This window comes from Carcharhinus amblyrhynchos, chromosome 7, assembly GCF_965287045.1.
Source record: "Carcharhinus amblyrhynchos chromosome 7, sCarAmb.v2.hapA, whole genome shotgun sequence".
Taxonomy (NCBI): Eukaryota; Metazoa; Chordata; class Chondrichthyes; order Carcharhiniformes; family Carcharhinidae; genus Carcharhinus; species Carcharhinus amblyrhynchos.
The window spans coordinates 59,758,013-59,778,266 of NC_137330.1; the positions used below are offsets into that span (position 1 = coordinate 59,758,013).

At 41.5% G+C, this 20,254-nt stretch overlaps 1 protein-coding gene across 2 annotated transcripts in view; it reads right to left on the reverse strand.

The window, feature by feature from the left end:
- The window catches only part of opn5 (opsin 5), a 47,494-nt gene that overhangs the window by 20,174 nt on the left and 7,066 nt on the right, over positions 1–20,254 (reverse strand). For both annotated transcript variants that reach the window (XM_080193286.1, XM_080193287.1), the window contains exons 2-3: positions 15,204–15,354; positions 3,010–3,129 (exon numbers count right to left, since the gene is read on the reverse strand). In XM_080193286.1, the coding sequence (XP_080049412.1) occupies positions 3,010–3,129; positions 15,204–15,336 (253 nt within the window). In that variant the 5' untranslated portion in view covers positions 15,337–15,354. The remainder of the gene's footprint in view (positions 1–3,009; positions 3,130–15,203; positions 15,355–20,254) is intronic.

Consider the following 20,254-nt stretch of genomic DNA (forward strand, 5'->3'; position numbering starts at 1 on the left):
ATCCAAGCTCAAGACTATTCAGGAAAGCTCATTTATATAAGGACACATCTTTGCATCCCTGATGTTTGGCTTCACAACGATGGAGCTTAAATTTTGATTCTCTTGAAGAGAATTTAAATAATTTAGCTTCCAGAAAATATTTGAAATCTTCAGCAAATAAAATTAAAAATTAAAACTCACACTCTCTTCAGCTCACCAGACGCTGATGTTCATGATATATTGTAACATTATACACACAAGAGAAGGCACAGAGCTTATCATAATTCTTTTAATGACTGCAAACTGTGAAATTCAGTTTTGATCTGGGACATATCTACACTTCTACTGTTGTTAAGTTAAGCAGAATATCTAAGCTCCTATTTGTGTTGCAATATAAGCTTCTTCAAAGTATCTTTTGCTAGCTTTGAATGAAGCATAAAAAACCTAAAGCATCTTGGATATCACAACAGAATTAGATACTTATCTTTAATTTAATTGGTAATACAAAACTCACTGTCTTAGTGTTGTACTATGTGAATTTCACCAGTAGATAGCAGTACTAAACTATCAAATATCTACCCACTGTCCTTCTGCTGCAAGGTTTTAAAGCTGCTGTAGTGATTGAATGTTGTCCCCCATTCCTGGGTTCACGTTTGCTCTAGGGGAAGAGATGGGCAGAACGATGGCACAGTGGTTAGCACTGCTGTTTCACACCACTGCCAGGGACCCAGGTTCCATTCTGGCCTTGGGTGACTGTCTGTGTGGAGTTTGCACGTTCTCAGCAAATCTGCATGGATTTCCTCCGGGTCCTCCAGCTTCCTCCCATAGCCCAAAGATGTGCGGGTTATGTTGATTGGTCGTTATAAATTGCTCCTTCGTGTCAGGGGTGTAGCAGGGTCAATGCAGGAATACTGCCGAGGTGGGATTATTGTCAGTGAAAGCTCGATGGGCCGAATGACATTCTTCTGCACTGTAGAGATTCTGTGATTCTATAAACTAATGACTGGATCATCAAACTATAGAACAACTCTTGTTTTCAGTTGAAGCAAATGTTGGTAACTGGTTAGCACAAAAAGTGCTGGATGGAATATGATGGTCACAATGTTGTGGGAATTTGGAACATGAGTTGCATCCCTTGATCTGGAAATTGAGATCTCCCTTCTTGCCATTGCATTGGCCCGTCAGACTAATTCATCCTCTCAGTATGAATCTTTTGCCATCACATAGCCATAGGAAATTTGACTTTCATCAACTTTTACAGAGGCACCACAGGAAGCATTCTTTCTGATTGTATCACAGTTTGGTATAGCTCCTGCTCTGATCAAGACTGCAGGAAACTACAAAGGGTCATGAACGAATCCCTGTCCATCACTCAAACCAGCCTCCCACCCACTGACACTATCTATACTTCTCACTGCCTCAGCAAAGCAGCCAGCATAATTAAGGACTCCACACACTCTGGACATTCTCTCTTCCACCTTCTTCCATTGGGAAAAAGATACAAAATTCTGTGGACACGTACCAACTGAATCAAGAACTGCTGCCGTCAGACTTTTGAATGGGCTTACCATATATCAAGCCAATCTTTCTCTGCACTCTATCTGTAACTGTAACACTACACTCTGCACTCTCTCCCTTCCTTCTCCCCTATGTACTCTATGAACAGCATGTTTTGTCTGTATAGTGCAAGAAAAAATACCTTTTACTGTATCCCAATATATGCAACAATAAAATCAAATCAAATCTTGAACAGAGCCTATTCATTCCCTCCTGTCAAGATTAACAATCATGTTTTCTTTTTGTGAAAAGCACACAAGCTTATAGTTGCCACAGCATTTGAAGAATCTGTGTTATAATCAAGTGTTAAAAATGTATTTATAATTATAAAAGTTATAAACGTTTTTGTTCAAACTTATATTACAAGCTTTTATAAGATGTGTGAATAAATTACTTATTCTTTACTTGTCTCACAATTAAGATAATTAATGTCGTCTACTTAACTATTTTGGCATGTTTCCAATAATGCTGGTTCAGTTTTTATTAAAATGGCTTCTGTTAATTTTAATACAAAATGCTGAAGAACATATTAATTCAAACTACAAAATGATAGTCACACTAAAATTAGTGATTTTGAAACAACCAAGAGGAGAATAGGAGAGTGCTGCTTTCATGGAGGGGACAAGATGTCCTCCTGATAGCTGAAAGGTTCCAAGAGGATAAAACATTGTCCAACCATCAGGGTGTGCAGATGTTGGCGTTGGGCTGGGTTAACCACAGTAAGAAGTCTCACAAGACCAGGTTAAAGTTCAACAGGTTTATTTGATAGTAAACGCCACAAGCTTTCAGAACGCTGTTTCTTCATCAGCTGAGTCCCGTACTCACACTTGGACCTTAAATAGTTCAGGACTTCAGACATCTTGCATGGTCTGGTGAAGCAGGTGGGCTGGAGAAGGTGATATGAATGAGTTGGACTGGTGCTTAAACATAGCACCAGCACTTTCAAACCCGCTAGCTGAGGATGGGCGGATGAATCAGCTGCTGACCTGCAGATGACTCAGAGGAGAACTTGCTTGTGCATAATTAATGTGGCTTCAAATACAGAGTCTGGCAGCGGGACTGGAGAATCCCAGCCCTGGGCGAGTTCAGAGAATCCGTCGCTGAGAAACACGCAGCTGGAAAGCTAGAGAATCCCTCCCTTAGTCTCAAAATGGAAAAATTCCACCTTTAGAGTTGTATCTATTTTGTAGCAGTTCCTCTCCATAATTGTTAAAAGTGTATGTAGCTACACTTATTGTTTCAGCCTTCTTAATTAAGTCCATTGTAATCTCGTAGTTTTGCCACTGTAATTGGAAATGGCCAAACATTGCCCAAACAAAGAATACAGTCCAGATCCTGAAAGGTAATTAAAATGCTTGGAATAGTTAACTTTATTAGCACCAGATTCTGCTCCATTCCTGACCCTCATTGCCCTCACCCATAGTTGGCAATTTATTGTGATCCTAACAGAAGACAATTCAAAAATAAATTTACCTGCCATCCCAAAATCACAAAGTGCCAAGTTTATGGTCATTAATTCAGCAGGTTTCAGTTTTTCCTTCTGTTTGATTGACATATAAATCACATATCCGTTTCCAAATATTGATATGAATCCTTAAAAGAAACAAAAAATAGATTTATATTCTTAGTATTGACAAGAACAATACTTCCAGACATTTATCAAATAAAGACAGAGACAGAGATGAGTGATTCTGTACTGTGTCTTGTATTCTATGTATAGTGGAGGTCAATTGGAAGATTCACCAGAGACGAAGTGATAAAGTTCTATTGAATATTGAACTCTGAGCTGCAGCCACATCAATACCACTCACTCCAATGTAAGCAACCCTAAGGAAGGAACAGGAATATTGCGTCATGGGCAAAATTTAAAGGGGCATAGCCCCTTAAACGTAATTGATCATGAAAGAGTGAAATTACAATACAAATGGTCTAAATCTGTTCATGTCAGGCTTAAATTAATAAAGTTACTCCAAGAGAATAGAGAGAAACAAAATACATAAATTCATGGTTATGACAAACATAAATGGCATGTAATATATTTGGTCATTGTCTGATTTCCAAATATCCAAAGCTGCAAAGATCTATCTATCCTGAGTTAAATTGGCTGGCATTATTAAAGTAAGAAAGACAACCCAAGGGGTTGTCAATTAAGTACTATAGTTAATAATGTTGAAAACATGGTAGACAATTTGTGCACAGCAAGATCCCACACCATTAATCAAATAATGACCAAGGAATCTGTTTGAATGAGGTTGACGCAGGGATAAACAGTGGCCTGGGCATTGAATCCCTGCTCTTGTTCAGTGTCGGGGAGTGTGAACTTTCATGTTAACTAATGGAAGCAGCTGAGTCATTGATTTAATATCTCATCTGAAAGATGGTAGGTGGAATCTTTCCAAAAAATTGTCATAAAAGTTGAAAATAGCTGTGTGTCCACACCTGTTTTTTTGAGCGTTTGGCACTATAATCTCCCACGCACAGTTTTTTTGACTGCAGGGAGATTTGCATCGGTTGGGGAGGTGGTGGGGTGGGGGGGTGAGGGGCTGCAGGAAGAGGCTAAGATCGCAGGGTAACCAGTTCCAGAATACTCAGGTGCCTTTGTGCAGGGAGCCCCAATCTCAAGGTGATCTGGCAAACCACTTTCCAATTCCACTCCACCGTAGCTCCACACTCCCCATGGACAGTGGACCACTCATCACTGGCAGCATTCTCGCCCTCCCACACCAACACAGGCCACCAGCATCGGGGCATCAGGACTCTCCTGATGACAGCATTGCCAGGGAGCCAGGTGGGCACTGTCCAGCCAGTCCCTGATCACCCCAGAGCTTCACTGGCCTCCAATCTGTCCCCCACCTCCGGGTGGCAATCACATCTGGTGGAGAGCAGTAGTGATTCTCGCTGGTGTGACCTCACATCAGCGAGGAGAAAAGCAGCCATGAGACCAAAAGATGCTGTGAGGGATCTGTTAATGTCATTCAAATGAAAAACTGACTTTATGTCTCGCACACAATCTTACAGGCTCACCGCACCAATCGACTGGCATGATGAATTGATAAGAGTGTGCAATGGTCTCTCTGAGAGTGCTGCACTCCTTTGTACTGCACTGGAGTATCAACCTAGAATTTGATATGAACATAAATCCCTGAATCCACAAACTTCTAATTCACAGGCACAGTGCTACCATGGAAACCATGATTAATACTTCTAAGGAAAGAAGCATACAGGCAAAGAGTGGACTTTAATTCCAATTGTTGGTATTACCTTGACAGATAAAAATGGTATTTTGTTTTGCCATGGGCTAAACATTATACTGTTATATGTAATATTATCAAATCATAATTTAAATACTATTCAAAGAAGAAAAAAATGTTTGTATTTGGTGCTCTATCACATCTTTGGGACATTTTATCGCCAATGAATTACTTCTGAAGGCAATCTTTGTGTTATGTTTGCAATTTCAACACATAAATCTTGCAGCTGGCAAGGGCAACAGTATTAAATTGTTTTTGATAGTGTTAGCCAAGGGAAAAAAGTTGGCCAGGATGGCAGGAATACTTTGCTGTTATTCAACTTAAAAAGCACTGCATCAAAATTATGCAGTAAAAAGTCTGACAACACCAGGTTTTAGTCCAACCTATTTATTTGATAATATACTCACAAGCTTTTGAGGTTAGCCCCTTCGTCAGGTGAATGGAGAGTTCTGGCCTCAGGCAGAGCATATAAAGCACAGACAGTTTAGAGATTACTGATTAGAATGCGAATCCTTACACCTAACCTGCTGTTCAAGACCTGAAGTGGCTGACAATGTGAGTGGAAGGAGCACTGATCACAGGTTAAAGAGATGTGTATTGTCTCCAGACAGTACAGTAAGTGAGGTTTTGCAAACCCAGGCAAGTCACGGGGGTTACAGGTAGTGCGACATGAACCCAAGATCCCTGTTGAGACCGTCCTCATGTGTGTGGAACTTGGCTATCAGTCTCTGTTCAGCGACTCTGCGCTGTCATGTGTCGTGAAGGCCGCCTTGGAGAATGCTTACCCGAAGGTCAGAGGCTGAATGCCCGTGACCACTGAAGTGTTCGCCAACAGGAAGGGAACAGTCTTGCCTGGTGATTGTCGAGCGATGTTCATTCATCCGTTGTCGTAGCGTCTGCATGGTCTCCCCAATGTACCATGCTTCGGGACATCCTTTCTTGCAACGTATCAGGTAGACAATGTTGGCCGAGTTGCAAGACCTCACTTACTGTACTGTCTGGAGACAATACACATCTCTTTAACCTGTGATCAGTGCTCCTTCCACTCACATTATCAGCCACTTCAGGTCTTGAACAGCAGGTTAGGTGTAAGGATTCGCATTCTAATCAGTAATCTCTAAACTGTCTGTGCTTTATATGCTCTGTCTGAGGCCAGAACTCTCCATTCACCTGACGAAGGGGCTAACCCCGAAAGCTTGTGAGTATATTATCAAATAAATAGGTTGGACTAAAACCTGGTGTTGTCAGACTTTTTACTGTGTTTACGCCAGTCCAACGCCGGCATACCCACATCAAAATTATGCCACAGAAACAGGCTGTTATTACAGGCTAGATTTTTTCTTCGAATCCTTTAGTGAGAACTTGAAATGCATCAATTCGATTAGTTGAAAAGGATGTTGTCAACCAATAATTATCCCATCATTGTATTGAGATCAAGCACAAAACAATGACCAAGCGTTAGCATTCAAAATGAAAATAATTGGTCAAAACAGGTTTGGAATAAAAACAACATGAGGAAATATCATCAGAAGTTCATCGAATTAGCATTCAAAAATTTAGAATACCACTAAGAACATTAAATCATATTAAAGGGCAACCTCCAGGGGGGAGGGTGGGGGAGATGGAGGTGTAACTTGCTTTTACAATAATCAAACTCCAGGGAAAGTCATGGAGCTTATCTTTATACCCTTATCATAACAAACCTAATGATGTGAAAATATAGACACAAACTCTAAACAGAGAAGATAAGTTGAGGTCCAACTGCCTGCTCAAGTGAACAAACATTAATCCCATGGCACTATTTGAAGAACAGATTTCTCCGCTAGCGTTTTTCATTCAACTGCCATCCACTCCACAATAAAAGGGGCTGAGAGTTTCCTTGGAGATTTATTTTTGCCTGCAAGATGTTTCCTCAGTGTTGAATCCCCAGGAAGGTTCTCAGTAAGCACCTCTCTCATTGGCGATCTGCTGCCATCCTTTGGTCTTTTTCTTCCTAAATTTTGAGGAATCTCTCTTTGTTTTTATAGGATGTGTATATTTGGGGCAGAGGATTATAACTTCTAGCCGACCTGGAACTCCAGAGCATGGCAGGGAAAGGGGTAGGCTGTGCATATTCAGTTCTGGGTTTCCTTTGTTAGCTGTTCAGATAGGATGTGAAAATCTAAAAATGGGACCTGGAGAAACTGCATGAAATAAGAGATCAAGTAACCAGGGTTTAAGGCATGAATTTCATTAGCCCCAGAGAAAAGAGTCCTGTGAACAACAACAGTCTCCGGAAGTCTGTGAGCAGTGGTTGCTCAGTGCAGCTAGGTGTTGGGGTACTGGAAAAGCCCTGGGACCATGTCAGCTGAAGAGGGATCTGCTCAGTGTAGCTGGACAACTGGGATTGTGCTGATGATCAGGTGCTGGCGTGCAGCTTTGTGAATCCAGTGGGACACAGCCTTGAGAGATGAGAATGGACAACTGGGAGGTGAGCATTTTTTGGGAGCACTAGGCACCTCGGGGTCCTTGTGCATGAGTCGCAAAAACCCAGCCTGCGGGTGCAGCAGGTGGTCAGGAAGGCGAATGGGATGCTGGCCTTCATAGCGAGGGGGATTGAATATAAAAGTAGGGAGGTCTTGCTGCGGTTGTATAGGGCATTGGTGAGGCCGCAGCTGGAGTACTGTGTGCAGTTTTGGGCGCCGTACTTATGCAAGGATATTTTGGCCTTGGAGGGAGTGCAGAGGAGGTTTACTAGGCTGATACCGGAGTTGAGGGGGTTGAGCTATGAGGAGAGGCTGAATAAACTAGGCTTGTACTCATTAGAGTTTAGAAGAATGAGGGGAGATCTCATTGAGACATATAAGATGATGAATGGGATGGATAGGATAGAGGTGAATAGACTCTTCCCGCTCAGAAAGGACAGTAGGACTAGGGGGCACAGCCTCAAGATAAAGGGGGGGGCAGTTTAGAACAGAGTTGAGGAGGAACTTCTTCACTCAAAGGGTGGTGAATCTCTGGAATTCTCTGCCTGTTGAAGTGGTGGAGGCTGCCTCGCTAAATATTTTTAAGACGCGGGTTGATGGGTTTTTGATAAGCGAGGGGGTTAAGGGTTATGGGGAGAGGGTGGGAATGTGGAACTGAGCCACCACAGATCAGCCATGATCTTATTGAATGGTGGGGCAGGCTCGAAGGGCTAGATGGCCTACTCCTGCTCCTATTTCTTATGTTCTTATTATGTTCTTATGAGCTGCAACCCTGTTGCTTGACAACTCAGTGCAGTCAAAAGAAAAAGGTGGCTTCCAGGTTGAATTGGAGCTGTTACTGAGGGAAATCAAGGTGTGATCCTCAAAGTAGAGGAGCTGAAATCCCTCATGACAAAGTCAGAGTTTAAAGGATTTATTTTGACTCACCGTGATCACTAATATCTAGGTGGACTGCTGAGGAAATTTGTGAATCTGTCTGCCATTTAATGTACAATATGTGGCATGGTTGACCATGCTTTCCTTGTTAATTCATGTTTATCTCATGTTAACTCTCGATGTTAGGGTATAGCTTTGTTGACTCTTGTAAAGTAAAACTTCTTCTGATTGTTTAAGACCATTGAATCTTGTGGGTTTAGTGCTCTTAGCAAATAACTTGGCTTTCCAATATCATCTATTTTAAAATAAAAGTTCCTAACCAGATTGTAACAAAATCTTCTCTTCTGCTGTTTATGTTCTTCAAGTTCTAACTGTATGCCAAACTACAAATTAACTGTTAGTTTAAATATCCTTTGTCCAAATAACGTCCCCCAATGTTACTTTGCAAGCTCTTACAAAGATCTGAAAAAGACCAGGAGATGTGGATTAAACATAGCTTCTAGACATCAGGACCAGATTTCTGCACTGAACTATATTGGAATAAATTATAATACATTGCTTGATTCTGTAATCAGTTGCCTTTCTCTGCACATTGAGCTGTGGAAGAGTGCTGGAAAATCTAGATCTAGATCTTTCCTCAATCCTAACTTCAGATTCCTGGAGTTCTCTTGTCATCAAAAAGATGATTCTGCTCTGGACTGCACTGGACATACTGTAGGACCCAACTTCCAATTTGGTGTGCCTTTGAGATACTGGAAGTAACTTGAATCAGTGCGCAGAGCTTCCCCATAAATGATGTGACCATGAAACTTCAGTCTCCTGCTGAGCCGATGACCGGCCACTGCTTATACCATGTTTTCAGCTTCAGTCTGTTCCTAGCCAGCAAGTCAGTCACCTGGGCTAAAGAACAAACTTAGCTGCTGCTTCTGGATTTTATGGTGCTCTTCAACTTTGCTATTGTCTTTCTAATCCTGTAACAAACCCTGTACACCAACTAATATCATTTCCATCAGAATACCCTTCACTACACTAACCTCAAAGACCTGCTGGGCTGACACAGCTGACAGGATCAATGAGCTGTTTTCAGTCTCCAAACTCAGAAAACAGTTCATTGATACTGTGTGATGATTCCAAACCTACTCCATCATATTCCACCATGGGATCTATAAATTTAACTCTGGATCCCTTCTGCTTATCTACATCTATTTCTGATTTACAGTTATGTTTTTAATGTTTACTAATTTATATGTAACTGGGACTGCGCAACATGACCTTTCCCTCAGTCCAATTGCATGTTTACTTTTGCTGCCATTGTTCTATTTCCACTTTCTTATTTTCATAGGCTCATCTAGTATCTACACTTCTCCTCTCTCAGGTACTCTGCCTCCCGATTCGTCAACCTTCCTGCTTTCTTGCTGATAACCCAGGCTTGGCTTTCTGTTAGGAAAACTGATTCATTCTGTGTCTCTCTTGACAAATTCAGCAAGGCATTCAGAGCTGACTCACTATAAGTCGCAACCCCAACCATTAATCTCATCTGAGTTCATTGCCCTCTTATCCTGTCTAGTTTCTCTCTCCGTTTAAGCTTTCCTACCCATATTCATGGCCAGCCTCTTGAACATGCCATCTCATGTGATCTTGGTAGCGTCATTGTGTCAATCACAGATAAGGCTATCTTTGGTCATTTCCTTGTATCACACTCCCCCAAAATTCCTATTCCACGCCCCAGTTTTACTCTCTTCTATGTTCTCCCCTGGAGGAAACTACCCTTGAAATAATTTACAATGGCCTTTCCCCAATAAAACCTTAATCTTTCACACCCGAGTAATTCCTCCTTACACACAGTCCTAAAGAAAAGCAGCCTTTGACCACACAGCACTTGCAAAATACTGCAGATGCTGGAAATCTAAAATAAAAACAGAAATGTTGGAAAAACTCAGCGGGTACAAATTTCCAGCGTGCTTGCCCCAACACAATTCCTGTGACAGGTGGGATGGGAAAACTCCTCCTCCCTTCCCAACAAGCCTGGCAGTCTCTAGGGAGAGTGAAACATAGTTAATGCTACAGAACTTCCATTACTTGGTGTCTGTATCCTGGAAATATTCCAGAAGATACACTGCCTGGAAGTGTGGTGGAGGCAGGTACAATTGAAGCATTCAAGAGATTATTAGATGATGATTTGAACAGGAATAATGTGCAGCAGAATGGGAAAAAGACAGAGCATTGGCACTAACACATGAATCTCGGGACATTGTGGCTTTGGCCAACATCAATTTGGTGTAGGTGGCAGAAGTCTGAGGTGGATTGTTGACAGGCAAGGGCACTGGCAGAGGGGTTATGGTGGGTGACTTCTGTCATCGCGACTGAACAGCAGTTCATACCCATTGAGTTACTGCCATTTCTCATGGGCAGCATTACAACATTCCTAGTAATCCGCTGGAGTACAGATTGCCTCTTTAACTTGATAGTATGCATATTCTGTTGAGCACTGAGATCTGCAGCCATGATAGCAGCAGTCAAGGCCAACACAGCAACAAAAATGGAGCTCATGGCCACAATTTGAGCTTCCACTGCAGCTCAGATGTTGCGTGGCTTCTACTACGCGATTCTCTTAGTAATCTCATTGCAATGTCAATGTAAGCCTATTTATGATACTAATAAATAAATTTAAAACTTAAAGCTGGTGCTCATTAGTGACCACCAGCAGGTCCGCATGTCACAGACATGGCCATCAATTCCATGCTGGAAAGGGTGAGTCCAAGATTTGGACACTGGAACCAGAATCCTCCATGTTCCTTGTCAGTGATTTGAAGCTGTCTGCCAGGTTTGCCAATGCACCAAATATCCTGGCAGGCATGTTTATCCACTTTCAAAGATTATAGAAATATAGGAGCATGAGTCGGCCATTCAACCCCCCTCCCCCCATGCCCCACCCAAATATAAGAATTACCTGAGTCTTAAGAACATAAGAACATAAGAAATAGGAGCAGGAGTAGGCCATCCAGCCCTTCGAGCCTGCCCCGCCATTCAATAAGATCATGGCTGATCTGTCGCTGCTCAGTTCCACTTTCCCGCCCTCTCCCCATAACCCTTAATCCCCTCTCCTATCAAAAACCCATCAACCCACGTCTTAAAAATATTTAGCGAGGCAGCCTCCACCACTTCAACGGGCAGAGAATTCCAGAGATTCACCACCCTTTGAGTGAAGAAGTTCCTCCTCAACTCCGTTCTAAACCGCCCCCCTTTTATCTTGAGGCTGTGCCCCCTAGTCCTATTGTCTTTTTTGAGCGGGAAGAGTCTTTCCACCTCTATCCTATCCATCCCATTCATCATCTTATACGTCTCAATGAGATCTCCCCTCATTCTTCTAAACTCTAACGAGTACAAGCCCAGTTTATTCAGCCTCTCCTCATAGCTCAACCCCTTCAACTCCGGTATCAGCCTAGTAAACCTCCTCTGCACTCCCTCCAAGGCCAAAATATCTTTGCGCAGGTGCGGCGCCCAAAAATGCACACAGTACTCCAGTTGCGGCCTCACCAATGCCCTATACAGCTGCAGCAAGACCTCCCTACTTTTATATTCAATCCCCTTCGCTATGAAGGCCAGCATCCCATTCGCCTTCCTGACCACCTGCTGCACCTGCAAGCTGGGTTTTTGCGACTCATGCACAAGGACCCCGAGGTCCCTCTGCACCATCGCCTGCTGCAGTTTTTCGCCTCGTAAGTAATAGTCCTTCCTACCATTTTTCCTACCAAAGTGGACCACCTCACACTTGCCAACATTAAATTCCATTTGCCATTTCCTGGCCCATTCGCCCAGCCTATCTAGATCCTTCTGCAGACTCTCCACACCCTCCGCACAATTTGCCGTTCCCCCAATCTTGGTGTCATCAGCAAATTTCAACACTCTACACTCGGTTCCCTCCTCCAGATCATCTATATAAATGGTAAAAAGCTGAGGCCCCAGCACCGACCCCTGGAGCACTCCACTAGTCACCATCCGCCAATCCGAATAGCACCCGTTGACCCCCACTCTCTGCCTCCTATTTGACAACCAATCCTCTATCCACGCTAACACCCTACCCCCAACTCCATGTCCCTCGACCTTCTGCAATAACCTCTTGTGAGGCACTTTGTCAAACGCTTTCTGAAAATCTAGAAAGACCACATCCACCGGCTCTCCTCTATCCACCGCCCTAGACACATCCTCATAGAACTCCAGTAAATTTGTCAGACACGACTTCCCTTTAATGAAACCGTGCTGCGTCTGCTCTATCAAGCAATTCCCTTCAAGATGCCTCGCAATTTCCTCCTTAATGACAGATTCTAACATTTTACCTACCACAGATGTTAAACTAACCGGCCTATAATTCCCCGCCTTTTGCCTGGCACCCTTCTTAAACAACGGCGTAACATTAGCCGTTTTCCAATCATCCGGCACTTCCCCGGAATCCAGCGACGTTTGGAAAATAACCACCAAGGCATCCACTATCACCTCCGCCATTTCTTTCAGAACCCTCGGATGCATTCCATCCGGTCCTGGGGACTTGTCCACAATCAGCCCCTCCAGTCTGTCGAGCACCGCCTTTCTAGTAACAGTAATGTCATTAAGACCCTCCAGTCCTACCACCTTTCTATCGCTAACACCCGGCAAATTATTCACGTCCTCCTCCGTGAAGACAGAAACAAAAAAGTTATTCAATACCTTAGCCATATCCCCATCCCCTACCACTAGGTCCCCTTTCTCATCTTCTAAAGGACCAACATTTACCCTAGCCCGCCTCTTCCTTTTTATATATTTACAAAAACTCTTGCTATCCTTTTTTATATTAAGCGCTAGCCCAGCTTCATAGTTTCTCCTACCCTTCTTTATCAACTTCTTTGTCAATCTTTGTTGACATTTAAACCTCTCCCAATCCTCTTCTCGCCCACTGCTCTTAGCTACTCTAAATTCCTCCGCTTTTAGTTTAACACTTTCCTTCACCTCCTTCGTTATCCACGGCTTATTACCTCTCCTCCTACTATCCTTTTTGACCATCGGAATAAATTTCCGTTGAGCACCAAGAAAGATCTCCTTAAAGATCCTCCACTGCTCCTTAACAGACCCTCCCTCCAACGCGCTCTCCCAGTCCACATTCGCCAATTCTTCTCTCATCCTACCGTATTTCCCTCTATTCAATGATCTATTGAACTCTTCATCATTGGAATTCTTGCTAGTACTGCCGGCAACTCTCTTCGTCCCACTGAGGGGCAGAAGTCCCGCTATCTGCTTGTTTTGGCCACCTACAGTGTGATATCACTCCAGAGCAGTCTTTGTTTAAAGTCGGTTAAAACCTCACTACCATTTCCTACAAAGTGACGAACAATATGCACCCACAATAAACCCAACCTAAGGGAACATAAACTTTAAAAAGAGCTTTCCATTTAGGGATGAAGGCAGTTTTTCATGCAAAGGGCAGTGAAAATCTGGAAGTCTTGCTCCATAAATGATGGTAGAAAGGTAGAAGTTGGGCTTAGAATGCTTTAAAAGAATGGTAAGAATAGATTTTCTTGGTAAGATTTGTTGGTAAGGGTGTCAAGCAATATGGAGCAAGGGGATTAAGGTCCAAATTATCCACAGTTGAATCGAATAATGGAACAGATTAGTGGGCTGAATGAATTTATTCCTGCTCCTATCTTCTTATTTCTGTGTAACTCTGTTCTGCTCCAATGTCCTCCTCCACAGGTTCCTGTTTATCTGAAAGCACTTCCATGGCTTCAACCCAGGAAGAACTTTGCAGCCCAGTTACTTTTTGAACATGAGCAAAGTGGTTTTAAAAAGTGCTCGTCAATTGGGATAATAGTTAAATCTAAAGGTAAATTGAATAAAAACAAACCATTTTTCCCACTGCATTATGCCAATTATCTCTATATCCTTCATCACCTGAAGATATTGGGTTGAATTTGTTTTTACTTATGGTTGGAAATGAGGTAATGAGGCGTATAGCCAAATCCTCATCCCAGCCAGCAACACCAAAAATGCTTCTACACTGAGGTTGCCATACCTCCAGAATTGTCCTGGCATCATCAGAAATTAAAAATTAACCTCTTGTAATATGTGAGCAACCCAGGAAAAAGTCATAAGGGCTGTAAATAATATGCTTTTTAATGGTCTTAGGTACAAGATCTGACCTCCACTAGCATCACCAATCCTCTACTCTTGTGCAAACCCATCTTGGCTTGCAGATCATCAAACATACAGCATGGACATCCAGTTAAATTACATCTCCGAGGGCTGAAGAGGGATAAGAGGTGATGGTGCGATGGGGGTGGCAGGGCAGCACCACATTGGGTACCCAAAAAGGCTCAAGAGCTCCATATAAAAAAGTCACTGCAGTCTTTCAAGTTTTTGGCTGAGACTGAGGCCTACAAGAGTAAATATTGGAGCAAAACTGGAAGGAGGGCAGGTCTCTACTTCACCTTTTGCTTCCAATTGTAGATATTAGATCCAATATCATCAATACCCCAGCCTACTGGTAACTCCCATTAGTCCGATGAGGGACACAAGAGAAAGGAAACGGGCCGGGGGTATGTTAACTTGTTGGTATTTACATGCAAGGAGCAGGAAAAGGGCAATGGCCAGCAGTTCTAATGAGGCTGGATGGAGAAAAATGAGGCTCACAATAGGAGGCAGCAGTGGGCCTCAATGTCCTATTTTTTCCGACACCTCTGCTACTGTCCCATCTAATCTGGGGTGAGATCGCACAGGAAAATCCAGCTCAGTGTACCAAAGAATAGCTGGCAACAATGACACATTCCAACTGAAACACCACTTCACCCTTGATTTCTTTCCTATTTCGCTTTCAAACCTTTTGGATTATACGTTCAACCTTCTTGTCCTTTCACAACACCAATAAGCATGTCAGTTATACCAATAAACCTTTGAGAGGAATAAATATACCTGAACCACACAAGTGTTATCATTCAGGGAATACTATTGATTTATCAGTAATAATTCTGTTAAATGCTTATAAGAATTTTTACAGATTCTGCCTTGGTCACAAACAAGTCCCAAGATGAAAATTAAATTGCCTTACCTATGACAATTAGGTAGATTCCTGCGATTACGTCAGCTTCCCAGGAAAGCTTTGAAGTGAATGGATCTTCATGGAGCAGAGAGGGAGGAAGATCACTCGAGAGAGGAACTGTATTGTTCTCACTCTGTGACATTCTTATACAATATTTCACCTTTAAAGAAAAACAAAAATCAGTTAATAATCTTTTCAAAAAGCAAATCATGCATATATACTCTAAAACAATAACCTTTTCAGCTACAGTTTGACAGTATCCTAACGTGTACCAAACTTCATTCACTTATCACTCCTGTGTTCGCTGACCGACACTGCCCCAGGTCTAGCTATGCCTTCATTTAAAATTCTCACCCTTACATTCTAATTCTTCCATCCCTTCACTCTAATTCTGTCAGCTCTCTGACAGCTTTGTGTTCATGCTATGCTGGCCTCTTATGCATCCTCAATTTCCATCACCACACTATTGATGGTCGTCCTTTAAACTATAGAAGTCCTAGGTCTCTGTCTTTCTATTTTTATCTTCTTCTTTAGACAAACTTTAAAACCTACCTCTTTAATTAATTTTTTGGTTACCAGTTTTAATATCTCTTTATGTAGTTCAGTGACTCCTATGAAGAAACTTGGAATGTTTTGAAATGTTAAACGCAAACTGCCGTTTGCTGAAATGCTTTATAGGTGATCTCAAGAGAAACCCTAGCAATTAGTCAATGATAAAATGTACTGAGTTGCTAATGCGATTTGGATTTGTAACAAAAACTCTGACTTATTAGCTTCACGAGTTTCAAGTTAAGAAATTTGGCTTAAACTACAATAAACCCCTGATGTGAATATCTTGTGGATTTTCATGTGAATCAAAAGCTGGCACATGAACTGAACAGACAACGTTTTATCTCTAAGGATTGAAACTTTTCTCCTAATGGAAACACAGGAACATGAGTCGACTATTCAGCCTCTCGAGTCTATTCCATCATTCAATAAGATTATGGTTATTGTACATCTTTATTCCATCCATCTACTTTGGTTCCATATCCTGTGATGATAGTAATGCAATTGACATAGGGAGATATTTATGCTTAAGTGGAATGTTTAAAAAAAACAGCTTTATTCTACAGGTAGTCAGTATGTCTTGTAGGAATGCAGCTCAGGTGCTGGAAGAGCAGGGTAATCATTCTTTTCAGCTAGGAATGTTAGGATAGAACTAATGGACTTCTGTTTATACTAAAGATTCTTTGGGAATTTGATTGACAAGGTCATATGAGGGTATGGTTAAGGGGCAGAGCTGGGTCTGTAGCAGAGAGAAGAAACTTTTCCAATTTGGAGTTGCAATTCTAGCTAGGAAATGTTTGAGGATAGGGGCTTCTAAAAAATGCTCTGAAATTCATTTCTCTCTCTAAGAACTTCAAGACTGTTTACATTCTTTAATGCAAGTACATTTATGACTGCTGACTGTATTTAAAATGGTATTTAAGTCTGAAAGAGGAATGTTACTTATTTGGAATGGGAACAGTTATAAGCTAAAAAGTAAAGTTGCTTCCTTTCATTTTTAAATATTGTTCAATTGTTCATGGTTAAGCTGCTTCATTTGCTTGAGTTATATTTAAACTGTGTTATTAAATAAAGTTTGTTTTGCTGCAGAAGATCCCCATTTTTGTCAACAGAACTATTCCTGGAGCAAAGCATCCTATCCTGTCAAAATAGAACAACTGTTGGGTTCTAGTCTGGCATTCTAATATAATTTGGGGGACTGGTTCAGTACCCTAAAAACCCTATTAGACCCAGCCTAGCAAAAAACTATCAATATCAAGATTTAAATGATTAATTGAGCTGGCATCAATTGCTTTCTATGGAACAAAGTTTAATATTCCTACCACCCTTTTCATGAAAAAGTGCTTCCAAACCCCTCGCCTGATTTTAAAGTTATTTCCCTGGTCCTAGTCCTTCCACCAGTGGAAAAGTTTCTAGCTACCCTATTAATTATTTTTGTATCCTAAAACCTTAATCAAATCATCCCTTAATCTTCTTATTGTCCGGGCAATATGAAGTTTACTTAATTTCTCTTCATAACCTAACAGTTGGAGGCTCAGAGATATTCTGATCATTCTGTTTGTCACCCCATTCCAAAACAAATCTATCTTTGCTGCAGTGATGTAAAATGTACGCAGTAGTCCATGTGTGGTTTAACTGAGACTTTGCAGTGCTATAGCAAAACTTCCTTGTCTTGATACCCAAGATCTCAAGTTATAAAGACTCATGTTGTATTAGCCTTTTTCTATTTTATGTGCCTGACTACAACTTATGCAACATTACTTTTCGATGTGTTAACATTAATACAGATTTTAATGAAGGCATGAACTGTCAGCTTGATTCACCAGGTAGCAGTCAGTGAGGAAAGCCATTGAAGACAGTGGGCTGAAATTTCCTCAGAGATGCTCCTGCTCTGCTGTTGCAACTTTGCCAAAGTTCTGCAGATGCCCCATCCTGTTTGCTGTGCAGTATAGAGCTCTTATCAATGCAACATATACAAGAACACAAGCATTCAGAACAGGAGTATTCCATTCAGTGCCTATAATCTGCTCCGCCATTCGATAAAAGCATGGGTGAATCTAACTGGCTTCAACTTCACTTTCCTGCCTGCCACTAATTTTTAAACTGTGTCTCCTTGTTCAAGACAAGAAAAAACATTTCCTCAACATCCATGCTACTAAGTCCCTTCTGGATTTTATACGTTTCAGTTTGGTCATCTCTCATTCTTCTAAACTCCAATGACTTTCGGTCCAATCTGCTCAACTATAATTGTCTCATAAAATAATCCCCTCATTCCAGGAATCAATCAAGTAAACCTTCTCTGAATTACTTCTAGTGCAATGCTATCCTTTCTTAAAAGAGGTTAGGTCATCTTTTGAATCATCAAATGCAGCAATGCAGGAAATATGGACCTGAAGTTTCAAGATGGCAGGGGCTTGGCCCTCACCATCCGAGGTGTCGATGGGAAAATGATGGTAGCAGCCCTGATGCCAAATTACACTTTACCAAGCATTGATTGGCATGAGGTGGGATCTATGCCCCTCACTTGGGAGGGGGTCTCGTCATGGAGAGATGCTAGAATCTTGGCCTATAGCTCTCCAGTCCCTCCAGGCACAGTACAGCAGCAACTGGAAGAGCAATGCAGGTAACTGCCTGGCACTACGTTCCTGAATGTGTAATACTGTAAAATGAGTAGTAATCTAGCCTATTTTTGGTTCCATTTAATTTGATGCATGCAATTACTAATGTTAAAACTCACTTCCAGTGGATTTGTGACCTTGTCATTCATTAGGTGTTATCTACTCTGGATATAAGTTCTTTAAAGGATATGAAGAAGTTATTGGGTGGGCAGCTAGCCTCTGGCACGTGTTGGAGACCAGATCAGAAACCCCAAGATGTATTATGAAGTTAGACTAGACCCCAACTTTTTCATTTTGGCATTATTGTGAAGATACGATGTTTCACTCCAGGTGTGTCTCTATCGACCCACTAGCAGGCTTTTATCAAAATAACCTTTATTTAACAAAACAGTTTAACTATAATGAATGAATTAGCTTAACTTTTACCAAATAAGATACTTAAACATGCCAAGATAAAACTCTTAGCTGCCAATCTATCTTTGTTAGTTCTAACTTAAACAATATTCCTCATATACTTAAACTCTGCTTCAAAATCCATTAGCAAACAACACAGGCTTATGCGCTGATATGTAAGCTGCCAGTCCTCAAGCCTTTAAACATTTCTGGAGATAGGAAGGCAGAGAGACACCTGTCTTCTGACACACAAACAGCAGCCTTCAGAGAAAGAGAGGGATTCTACCCAAATCCCTAATGTTTAATTTTTCATGTTTATAAAATGTTGAGAGGAATAGATAGGGTGGATTCTCAGAGGCTATTTCCCCGGGTTGAAATGGTCGCTACGAGAGGACACAGATTTAAGGTGCGGGGAGGAAAGTACAGAAGTGATGTTAGGGGTAAGTTTTTCACTCAGAGGGTGGTGAGTGAATGGAATCGGCTGCTGTCAGTGGTGGTGGAGGTGAACTCGCTGGGGTCTTTTAAAAGACTTCTGGACGAGTATATGGGGTTTAATGGGATTGGGGGTTATAGATAGGTCTATAGATTGGTAGGTGTTGATGTGATCGGTGCAACTCGTGGGCCGAAGGGCCTGTTTGTGCTGTAGTGTTCTATGTTCTGTGTTCTATCTAGGTTCTTTCAGGATCAAGCAGAAATTCAGTAATTTTCCCTGTAAGCTTAAATCCAGTCTTTCACTTGACTCTGTCTCTTGTCAATTAACCTAATTAAACCATACTCTGAAATCACAAGGGAAAATCCAAAACTGAACCAGGAATGCATTAGCTCAGATGAAGACAAACACCATAATACCTAGAATCAATTATTCTCTTGCATCGTCAGCATATGAGCTGTCTGCTTTTCCAACAAATCAGCACCAAGTAAACCAAAACTGAATTTTAAACATACCCATCACAAGAAATACAATACAAATACATTTCTTAAAGGCACAGTATCATCACACATGACTGCATAATTGCTGCAAGTTGAACACTTTTGATCTGTCCAACTTTGACAGCTCTGCTAGTCAGAAAGTGTCACTGTAAGAAAAAGGTTTAGTTTTCAACTAGATGGGTTCTGTTGTTGGGGAAGGTTGGTTCATAGGTTAGAATGCTCAAAGCCCATTGTGCATCAATTTAATGTTCGTGCAGTTTGAATTTTGAGTCGACAACTGTCTCTGATTAAAAAATAAATACATGATTCTATCCAAATTCCTAATGTTTAATTTTTCATCAGAACAGTTGGTTAGATTTTCCAATGTGACGTAATTCAAATGTTTAGGCGATAATATACACCTTTTTTCTACCAGTAATTTACAGACCATAAATAATGGCTAATAGTGGAAAATGTTTGACAATTCATATGTTGAATAAGGAATGATATTTTAAATGATCATACAATTACTGTGAGCAACACGGTAGCATAGTTGTTAGCACTGCTGCCTCACAGTACGTGGATCCCGTG